Source organism: Dermochelys coriacea, chromosome 24 (genome assembly GCF_009764565.3).
Source record: "Dermochelys coriacea isolate rDerCor1 chromosome 24, rDerCor1.pri.v4, whole genome shotgun sequence".
In the NCBI taxonomy this organism is placed as follows: domain Eukaryota; kingdom Metazoa; phylum Chordata; order Testudines; family Dermochelyidae; genus Dermochelys; species Dermochelys coriacea.
Genome location: NC_050091.1, coordinates 9,491,280 through 9,506,586, shown reverse-complemented (window position 1 = coordinate 9,506,586; position 15,307 = coordinate 9,491,280). Strand labels below are relative to the sequence as shown.

The following is a 15,307-nucleotide window of genomic DNA, read 5'->3' as shown; positions in this document are numbered from 1 at the left end:
TGGTGTCCCCTGAATAGATATGTGGACAGAGTTGGCAACGGGCTTTGTTGCAAGGATAGGTTCCTGGGTTGGTGGTTCTGTTGTGTGGTGTGTGGTTGCTGGTGAGTATTTGCTTCAGATTGGGGGGCTGTCTGTAAGCAATGACTGGCCTGTCTCCCAAGATCTGTGAGAGTGATGGCTCGTCCTTCAGGATAGGTTGTAGATCCTTGATGATGCGTTGGAGAGGTTTTAGTTGGGGGTTGAAGGTGATGGCTAGTGGCGTTCTGTTATTTTCTTTGTTGGGCCTGTCCTGTAGTAGGTGACTTCTGGGTACTCTTCTGGCTCTGTCAATCTGTTTCTTCACTTCAGCAGGTGGGTATTGTAGTTGTAGGAATGCATGATAGAGATCTTGTAGGTGTTTGTCTCTGTCTGAGGGGTTGGAGCAAATGCGGTTATATCGTAGAGCTTGTACCCAGAAGTCACCTACTACAGGAAGGGCCCAACAAAGAAAATAACAGAATGCCACTAGCCATCACCTTCAGCCCCCAACTAAAACCTCTCCAACGCATCATCAAGGATCTACAACCTATCCTGAAGGACGACCCATCACTCTCACAGATCTTGGGAGACAGGCCAGTCCTTGCTTACAGACAGCCCCCCAATCTGAAGCAAATACTCACCAGCAACCACACACCACACAACAGAACCACCAGCCCAGGAACCTATCCTTGCAACAAAGCCCGTTGCCAACTCTGTCCACATATCTATTCATGGGACACCATCATAGGGCCTAATCACATCAGCCACACTATCAGAGGCTCGTTCACCTGCGCATCTACCAATGTGATATATGCCATCATGTGCCAGCAATGCCCCTCTGCCATGTACATTGGTCAAACTGGACAGTCTCTACGTAAAAGAATGAATGGACACAAATCAGACGTCAAGAATTATAACATTCAAAAACCAGTTGGAGAACACTTCAATCTCTCTGGTCACTCGATTACAGACCTAAGAGTGGCTATCCTTCAGCAAAAAAGCTTCAAAAACAGACTCCAACGAGAGACTGCTGAATTGGAATTAATTTGCAAACTGGATACAATTAACTTAGGCTTGAATAGAGACTGGGAATGGATGAGTCATTACACAAAGTAAAACTATTTCCCCATGTTATTTCTCCCCCCCACCCCACTCCACCCCACCCCACCCCCCACTGTTCCTCAGATATTCTTGTTAACTGCTGGAAATAGCCTACCTTGCTTGTCACCATGAAAGGTTTTCCTCCTTTCCCCCCCCTGCTGCTGGTGATGGCTTATCTTAAGTGATCACTCTCCTTACATTGTGTATGATAAACCCATTGTTTCATGTTCTCTGTGTGTGTATATCAATCTTCCCTCTGTTTTTTCCACCAAATGCATCCGATGAAGTGAGCTGTAGCTCACAAAAGCTTATGCTCTAATAAATTTGTTAGTCTCTAAGGTGCCACAAGTACTCCTTTTCTTTTTGCGAATACAGACTAACACGGCTGCAACTCTGAAACCTGTCCCTAAGGGTAGGCAGCCTTGTTTAACAAACTGGGAATTGGACTGGGGCTCAAGAAACCTGAGTTAAATTCCTGCCTGAGCCATAGGCAGCACAGAATTTAGGCCAGAGTTTAACCTGCCATGTCCGTCTGTACCATGGGGGTGACACTTCCCTACCGCCCAGAGTGCTGAGACTATAAACCCCATTAGTTGTTGTAAGGTGCCAAGCCCCTTGAGTGATGACAGCAGCCTGGAATCACCTCTAGCAGGCAGCCACCCATGGCCAGGTGAAAAGGGTTCCTCCATCAGGGTTGGGGCCGGTGATCATGCAGCTCCAGGAGTCAGGGTTCCTGTCCACCTGCTGACTGTGGTGTGTGAATGTACGTGTTAGAAACTAGCCGCCCCGGTGGGACTCAAACCCCAAGAGGCATCCGCTGGCTGGGAGGGGCTCATTTAACCATGTAACGCCCAGGGGGTGCTATTGCATCGGTTCCCTGCTGACAGCTGTGCGGTGTGCGATGCGTAACCAGGGTGGGAGAGACAGCTGAGAAATGGGACTGCCCTGTGCATTTCTGGTAGTGGCAGCCCCTCCGTAAGAGGAAGGAAGAGTTAGAGAGCCAGCTGGTAGCCTGGCCTCAGTTCCCTGCTCCACCGCAGAACTCCCAGATGACCTGGGGCAAGTCACTCTGGGCTCGACCCACAAGGATATTTAGGTGCCTAACTCCCACTGGAGGCTCTGGGGACAATGGGGATTACAGCACTGCCGCGCTGGTAATAAGCACCGTCGATGTACTAGACGGAGGTAGGGCCAGAGACATCCACCCCTGCTGGCCTGGCCTGCAGCCAGCATTATCCCTCTACAGGTGTTGATGAAAGTGAGCAGGGGTCAGAGGGGTCACATGATCCTTTTATCTCCCCTCTCCCCCGTAAAAGCGGCACCATCACCCTCCTTCTCATCCTAACTCCCTGAGCTCCCCCTCCTGTTCACCACTGTGTACTGCACATACTGCTCTATGTTATCCCTGGGAATTAGCTGAAAATTTCTTGCCCATAATTAAGGGAGAGCTCATCAGCTGGTGAACATAATCTCGTGGTGACTTGAACTTCGGAGAGATACAGGACCAGGGCAAAGCCTTCCCTAAGCCAGTCTAAGTTAAAGAGGGGCTCTGGGTAAAGTCTTAGGGAAGCTACTAATGAGGTCTGCTGAATAGCGGGCTAGACTGGGAATCAGGGGACCTAGGACAGGTCACCTCCTATCCCACACCTTGTCTTAAATGCTTTGAGGCAGGGACTGCCTCTGTGTCTGTACAACACCCAGCGCCATAGAGCCCTGGGCTCTGGCTATAATAATAACAACATTCCACACAAAGATGGACTACAAGCCGTCAGGAACAGTATCCCCGATACTGTCACGGCTAACCTGGTGGCAGAACTTTGTGACTTTGTCCTGACCCATAACTATTTCACATTTGGTGACAATGTATACCTTCAAATCAGCGGCACTGCGATGGGTACCCGCATGGCCCCACAGTATGCCAACATTTTTATGGCTGACTTAGAACAACGCTTCCTCAGCTCTCGTTCCCTAATGCCTCTACTCTACTTGCGCTACATTGATGACATCTTCATCATCTGGACCCATGGAAAAGAAGCTCTTGAGGAATTCCACCATGATTTCAACAATTTCCATCCCACCATCAACCTCAGCCTGGACCAGTCCACACAAGAGATCCACTTCCTGGACACTACGGTGCTAATAAGCGATGGTCACATAAACACCACCCTATATCGGAAACCTACTGACCGCTATTCCTACCTACATGCCTCTAGCTTTCATCCAGATCATACCACTCGATCCATTGTCTACAGCCAAGCGCTACGATATAACCGCATTTGCTCCAACCCCTCAGACAGAGACAAACACCTACAAGATCTCTATCATGCATTCCTACAACTACAGTACCCACCTGCTGAAGTGAAGAAACAGATTGACAGAGCCAGAAGAGTACCCAGAAGTCACCTACTACAGGACAGGCCCAACAAAGAAAACAACAGAACGCCACTAGCCATCACCTTCAGCCCCCAACTAAAACCCCTCCAACGCATCATCAAGGATCTACAACCTATCCTGAAGGACGAGCCATCGCTCTCTCAGATCTTGGGAGACAGACCAGTCCTTGCTTACAGACAGCCCCCCAATCTGAAGCAAATACTCACCAGCAACCACACACCACACAACAGAACCACCAGCCCAGGAACCTATCCTTGCAACAAAGCCCGTTGCCAACTCTGTCCACATATCTATTCAGGGGATACCATCATAGGGCCTAATCACATCAGCCACACTATCAGAGGCTCCTTCACCTGCGCATCTACCAATGTGATATATGCCATCATGTGCCAGCAATGCCCCTCTGCCATGTACATTGGCCAAACTGGACAGTCTCTACGTAAAAGAATGAATGGACACAAATCAGACGTCAAGAATTATAACATTCAAAAACCAGTTGGAGAACACTTCAATCTCTCTGGTCACTCGATCACAGACCTAAGAGTGGCTATACTTCAACAAAAAAGCTTCAAAAACAGACTCCAACGAGAGACTGCTGAATTGGAATTAATTTGCAAACTGGATACAATTAACTTAGGCTTGAATAGAGACTGGGAAGGGATGAGTCATTACACAAAGTAAAACTATTTCCCCATGGTATTTCTCCCTCCCACCCCACCCCCCACTGTTCCTCTGATATTCTTGTTAACTGCTGGAATTAGCCTACCTGCTTGTCACCATGGAAGGTTTTCCTCCTTCCCCCCCCTGCTGTTGGTGATGGCTTATCTTAAGTGATCACTCTCCTTACAGTGTGTATGATAAACCCATTGTTTCATGTTCTCTGTGTGTGTGTATATAAATCTCTACTCTGTTTTTTCCACCAAATGCATCCGATGAAGTGAGCTGTAGCTCACGAAAGCTTATGCTCTAATAAATTTGTTAGTCTCTAAGGTGCCACAAGTACTCCTTTTCTTTTTGAGAATACAGACTAACACGGCTGCTACTGTGAAACCAATAATAACAACGCAAACATACCAGCTCAAGTGCCCAGCTGATATGGGGTAGGAAATCCGTGTCTGGTGAGAGCTTTCACAGCTATACTGGGCCACTGACATGTGGGTCAGTCACTATCACCACATGTGGATCTACTTATCCATGGTGATTATTAAGCTTTCTACACTGCCTAGTTTCAGAGTAGCAGCCGTGTTAGTCTGTATTCGCAAAAAGAAAAGGAGAACTTGTGGCACCTTAGAGACTAACAAATTTATTAGAGCATAAGCTTTCGTGACCTACAGCTCACTTCATCGGATGCATTTGGTGGAAAAAACAGAGGAGAGATTTATATACACACACACAGAGAACATGAAACAATGGGTTTATCATACACACTGTAAGGAGAGTGATCACTTAAGATAAGCCATCACCAGCAGCAGGGGGGGAAGGAGGAAAACCTTTCATGGTGACAAGCAAGGTAGGCTAATTCCAGCAGTTAACAAGAATATCAGAGGAACAGTGGGGGGTGGGGGGGGGAGAAATACCATGGGGAAATAGTTTTACTTTGTGTAATGACTCATCCATTCCCAGTCTCTATTCAAGCCTAAGTTAATTGTATCCAGTTTGCAAATTAATTCCAATTCAGCAGTCTCTCCACTGTTCCTCTGATATTCTTGTTAACTGCTGGAATTAGCCTACCTTGCTTGTCACCATGAAAGGTTTTCCTCCTTCCCCCCCGCTGCTGCTGGTGATGGCTTATCTTAAGTGATCACTCTCCTTACAGTTTTCAGAGTAGCAGCCGTGTTAGTCTGTATTCGCAAAAAGAAAAGGAGTACTTGTGGCACCTTAGAGACTAACAAATTTATTAGAGCATAAGCTTTCGTGAGCTACAGCTCACTTCATCGGATGCAGTGAGCTGTAGCTCACGAAAGCTTATGCTCTAATAAATTTGTTAGTCTCTAAGGTGCCACAAGTACTCCTTTTCTTTTTTCTCCTTACAGTGTGTATGATAAACCCATTGTTTCATGTTCTCTGTGTGTGTATATAAATCTCTCCTCTGTTTTTTCCACCAAATGCATCCGATGAAGTGAGCTGTAGCTCACGAAAGCTTATGCTCTAATAAATTTGTTAGTCTCTAAGGTGCCACAAATACTCCTTTTCTTTCTACACTGCCTAGTTAATCAATAATAGCAAATCCATGTATGGTATCAGGCCCCCTGTGCTCCTGGCAGTGGTGGGGTTAGAGTGACACTTTCTGGGGAAAATGGGGAAAGGAGGTTTGGCGTATCTATTATTATTGAAGGGACCAGGACATGAGAACAACCTGATTTTTTCCCTAGCCCTTCGTGAATTCACAGCGTTTAAGGTACCATTAGATCGTCTCCTGTGATTGTCTGTATACCACAGTCCCTTCCTTTCACCCGTTGCCCCTGAACTGAGCCCAGTAACTTGTGTTTGGCTAAGGCATTTCTTCCAGAACGGCAGCCAGGCTTGAGCTGAAGACCAAGAGATGGAAAACCCACCACTACTCTTGTTCCAGAACTTCATTAGCCGCACTGTTAAAAACCATGTGCCTTATTTCTAATTTGAATTTGTCTGGCAGCAGCTTATTGGGTCGTGTCATGCTTTGCTAGCTGAAAGAGCCTTGTAGTACCTGAGATTTTCTCCGCATGAAGATACTGTATACGTTGTAATCAAGTCACCTCTCAGTCTTCTTTTGGACAAGCTAAACAAGTCCCTGCTCAGGAAAAGGCCGAAGTAACTCACCATCAAAGCGTCCAGTGACCTCATGCCTCCCTTGTTGCAAGCATGGTAGAGCAGAACTGATAGTAGCAACAAATAAAATGTGTAAGGGAGACTAGGAATGAAACGGTAGAGGAAGGCTGGTCCTGGGGTCTGTCATGGGGCCCACTCACCACAGCAGCGCCTCCTGCTGGCTGTCACGGGGATTAGCTCTGCCAGCCCACATATCCTCTCCTGGTGGTGCCTCTCCCATCGTCATCTCCGCCTGCAGACCCGCCTCAATCCAAGTACTACAGTGTCCTTTTCAGGACTCGGCCCTCCAGTCATGCCACCATCAGTATTTCCCCCTTTTCAGGGTGTGTGTGTGTTTGTGAGTATGGGGAATTACTATCCTTGCCCAAATCCTGCCACTTTCTCAGTGGTGGAGGAGGGGTACCCAGGCCCACCCATTACTCTGGGTCCCAGCCCAGGGACCCTGTGCATAGCAGCCTGCTTCTGAGCCTCTTTAACTTCTGTCTCTTCTGCTTCAAAACCTTGGGCCACTTCCCCGAGGCCCCAGCACCATCTTCACTCTCTTCTCCAAGCATTCAGCCCACTAGTCCCAGCAGCCAGCCAGGAGCTCCCTCATGCTCCTCCCGGTCTCTGCTAGCAGCTCCTCTGTCCAAGGTACTGCTAATCCTTTCAGCTCCTCAGGGATACCTTGCTCACTCGCTGAGCCACTGATTGTCTCTGGCCCTGCAGCTCCTTTTATGTGAGCCCCCGGGGCCCTGATTGGCTGTCCCGTGCAGCCTCCCTCCAATTGGCTGCTTCCTGCCTAGGCTTCTTGGAGGACTCACCTCCACGGTTCCTTTCTGGGACAGGGTGTGGCAGGCCCACAAAGCCTCCATTAACCCCTTCCACTCCGGTATAGGTGAATACGCCATCACAGAGTCAAAGCCCTGACCTAAACTAGCCCTTGGATGACAGCAGTTCTATTTCCTTCTCTACTGTACAGTCTCCATGCAGCCTTGGGCAACTTATTTGGGCCCAGAGTCTCAGAGATGCTTACAGCACCTACCTCAATGTGAGTTAGATGCCTGCATTTCTTTGGGGATCTGGCCCTTAATCTCTCTGCCTCAGTTCCTCCTCTATAAAACAGGGAGTGGGGGAAAGTAATGTTTGCTTTCCCTCTACCTATCATCTGTTTAGATTCTGAGCTCTGTGGAGGGCTGGGCCTCTCACACACTACATGTTGTGCAGCACCTGGCCCCATGGGACCCTGATCTCAGCTGGAGCCTCTCGGAGCCACTGTCATACAAAGAAGTAAGAATAGGCCTAGCGTCAAAAGGGCCAATCTCTAAGGTTTGAAAGGATCTGATGCATTGGCTTTGGGGTCCTTTTCTGGGTCTCTAGAGAGTCTTCAGGCTGAAAAAAATACAATCTGAGGACTTTTGAGGACCAGCTCTCAGGATAGAGCCCAGTGGTCACAGGGATTCACATGCTACAGTACAGAACTGCCCAGATGTGTGTCATAGGCCCTCTACTGCTAATGGATAATGGATATGCCCATTAGCTCGGGTTGCACAGGCATGTACTGGTAGAGAAGGAGGTTCACATCTGGCTTCCTTCCCATCATGAAAGGGATGATCAGCCACTTCCATCCCCTTGCTGGACCAGAAAGCTATGTGTCAGGCAGGAGTAGGCTGTGTGTGGTGGTGGGGGCGGGGAGGGGAGGATTTGTAAAGTCCACTGCACATATTGCCCCCCCCCCGCACCAGACTGTGGAAAAATTAATTTAACCCGAGGATACTTTGCTGCTCCACACCCATAATCTGTGGAACCTCCTCGACACACATACCCTGAGAGTGGTCCTATTGGCAAAACAGGGGAAGGCTCCAATGATAGATAGATAGATAGATAGATAGATAGATAGATATAAATGACAATTGTTTGCTAGCTAGATAGATTCATATGGCAAGAGACAGACAGTGTCTGCTGGTTCGTATACACTGCAATAAAAGACCCACGGCATCACCTCTCATAGCAGGGTCAAATGATTTGGGTTTGTGGGGCTATAAATAGCAGCGTAGACGTTGGGACTGGAGCCTGGGTTCTGGGACCCTCCTCCCAGCCAGGTTTCAGAGCCCGCGCTCCAGCTGCAGCCCCAACATCTGCGCTGCTGTTTTTAGCCCCATGGCCTGAGCCCCTCGAGCCTGAGTCAATTGGCCTGGGCTCCGAGACTGAGTGTGGCAGGTTTTTCTTTGCAGTGTAGATGTACTCTTTGGGTGAAATGCTGGCCCTAGTGAAGTCAGCAGGAGTTTTACCATTGATTTCAATGGGTCAGGATTTCCCTCTCTGTCAGGTAGGTAGCTGAATTGTTTGGTCTGTCTGTCTCTGTCTGTCTGACTGGCAGATTAGATCCAATGCTACTGAGAGAGTGGCTGACTTTCTACTTCGCCCACAGGCCTTGTAGAATTACAGTCACGGCCCATCTGCTTCCAATTACAGCATTTAATAGCTAACAATGAAATGAAGGAGATCACATCCATGCTTGGGTATTTAATCCCTGTGTCCATCCCCATTTGAAAAACTGGCACATTTGGTTTAATGACAGTACACAGTGGAAACGAAAGAGGTCTGCGCATTTTGTTTATCAGTGTAAGTGATTTCAGTTCTAGCAAATCTACAAAGAACTGGTAGGGTTGTTGAAGAAGAAAAAGAAGGATTGGATTCTTGTTGCGCTAGGTGCTGTACAAACATAAAAGACTGTCCCTGCCCAGAAGCAGCGTAGAATCTAAAAGACAATGTATTACTAAGTCATTTATTATTAAAACTAATAGAATCCTGCCCCCTCATAGTTAATTAGCAATTTTCTCTTCCAGGTTTCTCCAGTATTTGAAGTGCACGGGGGAGAAAGACAGATAAGTGAGCTCAGGAAGCGAAGGGCTAATAAACACACTATGGTGTCCCTGGTGGAGATAAAGGGCAGGATCTCAATCACAAAAATCCCATGGTGATCATTGAATGAAACATTTAACATTCCTAGAGCTAACAGCAAATAAAAACTGCCCCTTGTCTCCCTTCCATACAGTTAGCTAAAGTGGCAAACATTCATTAATTTTAATAATAAATTACTTAGTAATACATTATCCAATCCAGCAATCCTCATACAGGCTGTCTGTCTGCCTGTCTGTCTCATCCCGCTGCTGTCCACGCTCAGCCCCTTGTTGTGTCTGAGTTCAGCCCACCCTGAGGTGGCTCCTAACCATGTCCATCCCTTTTGCCCTTTCTTCCAGATGACTTCCGCCACCAAGGTGTACTACAGCCAGACCACCCAGACCGACAGCCGCCCCCTCATCGGCTCTGGCCTGCGCAAGCGGCGTGTGATGACCAAGGATGGCCGGAGCAATGTGCGGATGGAGCACATCGCTGACAAGCGGTTCCTCTATCTCAAGGACCTGTGGACCACCTTCATTGACATGCAGTGGCGCTACAAGCTGTTGCTCTTCTCCGCCACATTTGCCGGCACCTGGTTCATCTTCGGGGTGATCTGGTACCTGGTGGCCTTGATGCATGGGGACCTACTGGAGTTCGACCCCCCAGCCAACCACACCCCATGTGTCATGCAGGTACACACACTGACTGGAGCATTCCTCTTCTCCCTGGAGTCCCAGACCACCATTGGCTATGGCTTCCGCTACATCAGCGAGGAATGCCCTTTGGCCATTGTACTGCTCATCAGCCAGCTGGTTCTCACCACCATCATGGAGATCTTCATCACCGGCACTTTCCTGGCCAAGATCGCCCGTCCCAAGAAGAGAGCTGAGACCATCAAGTTCAGCCAGAATGCGGTGGTAGCCCAACACAATGGCAAGACCTGCCTGATGATCCGGGTGGCCAACATGCGTAAGAGCCTGCTGATTGGCTGCCAGGTGACCGGCAAGCTGCTCAACACCTACCTCACCAAGGAAGGGGAGTGTGTCCGGCTCAACCAGGTCAACGTGGACTTCCACGTGGACACGGCTTCTGACAGCCCGTTCCTCATCCTACCCCTCACCTTCTACCATGTGGTGGATGACTCCAGCCCCTTGCGGGACACGGCCCTGCACATGGGCGAAGGAGACTTCGAGCTGGTGGTGATCCTCAGCGGCACGGTGGAGTCGACCAGCGCCACCTGCCAGGTGCGCACCTCCTACCTGCCTGAGGAGATCCTGTGGGGCTACGAGTTCAGCCCAGTCATCTCCCTCTCATCCAGTGGCAAGTACGTGGCCGACTTCAGCCTGTTTGACCAGGTGGTCAAGGTGTCGCCTCTGTGCTGCGTCCACGAGACAGTGCGGTTCGGGGACCCCGAGAAGCTGAAGCTGGAGGAGTCCTTCCGGGAGAAATCAGAGCGGGAGGGCAGCCCCCTGAGCGTCCGCATCAGCAACGTCTGATCCTGCCCACCCCACACTGAGCTCCAAGGAGAATTGCTTCACCCTTTCTTTTTAGCTGTTTTTTCCCCTGGTCTCTCTCTTTCTTTCTTTCTTTCTTTCTTTCTTTCTTTCTTTCTTTCTTTCCATGTCTTACAGGGCAACTACAGTGCTCCACTCTTTTTAGGAATGCACCGGAGGATGGCAGCTTTAGTTCCCCCGAAAGTGCCACTCCTGTCCTCGCTGGGTCTGGGAGGCCCTGGGCCCAAGGGAGCAGCTGGAATGCAACTCTTCCATCCTCCATGCCAAAGCATTTTCCAGTCCCTCCTTTTCAGTAGCATGGTGGTGGCAGCATGACTGTCTGGGAGCACCAGGGCCCCCTGGGGGACAGCTGGTCACCAGCCAGGAGGACTGCATCCTCCCGCCACAGAACACAGATTCTGTAGGGTGTGGGGGGGGTAACTACTCTGCCTTCGATCTGACCCTGTCCTCACCATGCAGACTCAAGCCTAATGCCCAGCTAACCTGCCAGCGAGAGACAGTGCCAGGTGGCCCCAAGAGAAGCTGGCACCACCCTCCCCTGCCCAGGACCTAGGAACATAGCAATGGCTACACTGGATCCAACCAAGGACCCATCTAACCCAGTAGCCCATCTCAAACAGTAGCCAGCACCAGCGTCCTCAGAGGCTGAAACTCTGTAGCAATGGAATAAGTTGCCCATGGGGAAGTTTTCCTCCTGATCCTCCACTGGCCCTGAAGCAGACCGGTGGATAGCCCCTTCCAAAGCTCTTGATTGTTTTCTTAGATCCTTACTCTTCTAACTCTGGATCTTCTTGTTACACAGAAAAAGGTCCAGTCCTTTTGCAAATCCTGCTTAGCTTCTGGCCTCTGTGACCCTTGTGGCCATGAGTTCCACTGGCCCATTGTGGGAAAAACACATTTCTGTTTAAATTTGCTGTGGGGAGCTTTGGGGGGAGGATTTTGCCAACAGAAACAATGGATCTGTGAGACCCTCAAACTGTCTCCATGGGACTGAAGAGAGGGCAGCATGAAGCTTTTAAAAGAGAAATGGTCCCAGTTCAAAACACCTTCTGCCATCCACAGGCCTTCATGTGGTCCATGGTGCTGGTCTATTTTCCTGGGATGTTGTGCATACAGTATAGGGGCATGACGGGAGTTTAATCCCCTTTGCTTGCTTCTCAGCACCAGGGACAGCTGGACCCAGGGCTGGCAGAGCCACACACAGACCTCAGAGCCAGCAATTAGAGAGACTGCACACTGGGTTTGTGTCCCTGCTGTCAGGCAGCACCAGCATCCAGTGCTCATCACCCTGGGTTCCTCTCTCAGACGTCTCTGGGGATTTTCATCATACCTGAAGGAAGCTGCACTTCAACTGGAACCAGGTGCAATTTTGTATCATCAGCTTGGGTTGGCTCTTGTCCACACAATGGTTATAACACTGTAACAAATCTGACTTGGATTTCACTGCTGTTATCACCACGCTGCAGGCTTGGGAGCGCATGGCGGTAGTCGCTCCCAGCCACTGCAGCCTGCGCTCAAGGAGAACCCTCATCAACTCTTAGCAATACAGGTCCTGTGATGGGTGGTCAAGCAGTTCTGATTTCCTCCAGAAGAGAGCAGAGGTGACAGACCCACCGCCAGTATGAATCCCCTGCATTCAAGCCGGAAACCAGCAATACCCCAGAGAAGTTAAAACGAAGGTGGGCATTTACCTCTCCTTTGTACCCGAGCCCCAGGTACAGGCATGCAGCTTAGACCCAGCCTTACCTCCATTGTCCCAAACAGACCTGCTGTGATCTCGTTCTTTATTACTGTAAATTACTGACATCAGAAATGCTGAATCCAGAAGCTGAGGCTATGGGAAACCTGATTGGTGTTAAAGAAATGTTTGATCCCACTTCATCCCAGGCTCTCTGATCTGCCGGCTATCGCATCCGATCTCTGTCACATATTTCAAGGATCAGTGGTTCACAGCTGGGTCTTGGAAGTCTGGGAACTGAGCGGGGACATTATACACTAACTAATATGCAGTATTGTGTCTGAGTTTAAGGTGCCATTTGAAATTGATTTTGTGCCTGCCACATGGTCCCTGTAACAGTTTACTCATGGGTCAGTTTCTTTCATTTAAGGATTTTGGAGGGTTTTTTATTATAGTTTTAAAAAGAAAAAAACTTCATAAAATATACACTGACAAACATTCACAATGGAGATGCTCTAGATTGAACAGTATTTATAGATCTTCTATCTTTTTAAAAGGCAGAGGACTATTCAGGGAACTACATGTTGGCTGAATTGTTCTCTGCTGTGGGAAAACGAAGTGAACAATGTTTAATTCTCTGTCTCCCTAGAAACATAGTATCATGTAAAAATGCAGACAGACTAGTTTAGTTTATTAACTGGAGTGATGGTAATATCTTCCACAGAGAGTTCTTTTTAATGAGTAAAGAGTTTAAAAAAAACCAGAAAAACAAAAGCTTAAAATATTTACACAGCAGCCAGTAACAGTTCAGAGCTATTTTGACATTGCTTTTAAAATGGCACACATTGTGCATTACAGAATCCCTAGTGGATAACTCCTACAGAGGCATTTTCCAAAGCTGAATATCAGAGTTGTTCTGCTATTTCCCTTTGCAAAATGCCAGCAAAGATTTGATCACATGATGGAAATGTCCCACAGAAAACACCACAATCTGATAGATTATCTCTGGGTTGGTTCAAAAAACCCAAAGGTAGGCTCAGATTATCTATTACATTCTAAAGAACCCTATAATTTCTATCTCCCCCTGTTCTGTTTCTAGAGCTCATTGTTGGTTTCATCCCTACAAAACCATACAGAATTTTTCCCATCAGGGATATTAAAGTAGAATTACTATGCCTTGAACTAGCTGCCGATCAGTTTCAGCGCTGATATTCCCTGAATGCAGAAAAAAATTATTTGTTTATAACCATGTAACTTACAAATGTCAGTTTCACATCCATTCCTATCCCTTTAGACAGTGAGGATAATCATAACACGACTGAGATATTGCCAGGCCAGGGGACTGGAGAAAGCATCTCCTGATGGAGAAGGGAGGGCGCTGGATTGAGATTAAGGCTACGACTTTGCCATGCCAATTTTTAGTTAATTCCATGGTGGAGGTGTGGGGAAAAAAACCCATAGTCATGGAAAGGTCATGGTTTAGTTGTGGGAGCATTGAGAACGAGCCTGGCCCGCACTCACTCCAGAACAGCAGCTCCTGTCCCTTGGGGCAGGGACTGACTCCCCGTTCCGGGCCGTCGCAGGACTACTCAGGTTTGTGCATCCACCTCTTCACGGAGGCAGACACACCATATTTGAGTGGCGGAGTGACCATGTGGTCCACGTTGCAATGCCCAGTGCGGGGAGGCAGGCCCACAGGAGCTGCCTCTACGGGGGTCATGGACCTTATTAAATTCACGCCTACCATGAACACTGTGATAGGTATAAAGAGAGACTAATTTTGGAGGATGCAGGACATATGCATGGTTCTCTCTGGCTCTTCTCTCTGTCAGCCTATGTCAGGGTCTCTCTGAATTCTGGCCTGGGCTATAAATAGGCATGCATCCGGCGTGCATCCTCCTGCTGCAATACTAGCTCACCCTGTAGCATCAGAGCAGAGCTATGATTACAGATGCTGCTGAACGATATAGCTTAATGTCCAGCTTCAGTCCAGCACAAAGAGCTCTTATTATTATTGTTTTGTAAGCACCTGTAGGCGCCATCTGCTAGGTGCTGTACCCATAGTGAGAGACAGTCCCTGCCCCAAGAGCCATCAATCTACATAGACAAAGGGGAAACAGAGAGGAAAAATGACAGGGTCAAGGTCATACGTCAAACCAGTAGCAGAGCCAGGGATAGACATCAGGTTTCCTGCGGCCCAGGCTGGTACCTTTCCCACTTTAAATATCACTGGACGCACTCCCCATGGTGCTGCTTTCCAGCAGCCCTGCGCCTGCCCCTGCTTCGGGAGGCGGGAGCTTTGCCATATGCTGCAGCGGGTAGCCCAGAATTCAGGCACATTCCACACACAATTAACTGCTCTGAAGACAGTGCCATGGGCTCCTATGAGGTGGAGCCAGCACCCCACTTGGGAGCAAAGGTTTCTATTGTAATCAGCAATACGGCCTTCATTGTGATTGGCAATCATAGAATCATAGAATCATAGAATATCAGGGTTGGAAGGGACCCCAGAAGGTCATCTAGTCCAACCCCCTGCTCAAAGCAGGACCAAGTCCCAGTTAAATCATCCCAGCCAGGGCTTTGTCAAGCCTGACCTTAAAAACCTCTAAGGAAGGAGATTCTACCACCTCCCTAGGTAACGCATTCCAGTGTTTCACCACCCTCTTAGTGAAAAAGTTTTTCCTAATATCCAATCTAAACCTCCCCCATTGCAACTTGAGACCATTACTCCTCGTTCTGTCATCTGCTACCATTGAGAACAGTCTAGAGCCATCCTCTTTGAAACCCCCTTTCAGGTAGTTGAAAGCAGCTATCAAATCCCCCCTCATTCTTCTCTTCTGCAGACTAAACAATCCCAGCTCCCTCAGCCTCTCCTCATAAGTCATGTGCTCTAGACCCCTAATCATTTTCG

The 15,307-nt window shown here is 48.6% G+C and overlaps 1 protein-coding gene across 2 annotated transcripts in view; it reads left to right on the top strand.

Moving 5' to 3' along the window:
• The window catches only part of KCNJ10 (potassium inwardly rectifying channel subfamily J member 10), a 61,041-nt gene extending 46,217 nt beyond the window's left edge, over positions 1–14,824 (top strand). The window contains exons 2-3 of one of the 2 annotated variants that reach the window (XM_043501731.1): positions 9,150–9,280; positions 9,564–14,824. In XM_043501731.1, the coding sequence (XP_043357666.1) occupies positions 9,278–9,280; positions 9,564–10,700 (1,140 nt within the window). In that variant the 5' untranslated portion in view covers positions 9,150–9,277 and the 3' untranslated portion in view covers positions 10,701–14,824. The remainder of the gene's footprint in view (positions 1–9,149; positions 9,281–9,563) is intronic. The other variant, XM_038383487.2, reaches the window with a different exon arrangement.
• Positions 14,825–15,307: the final 483 nt, after the last annotated feature.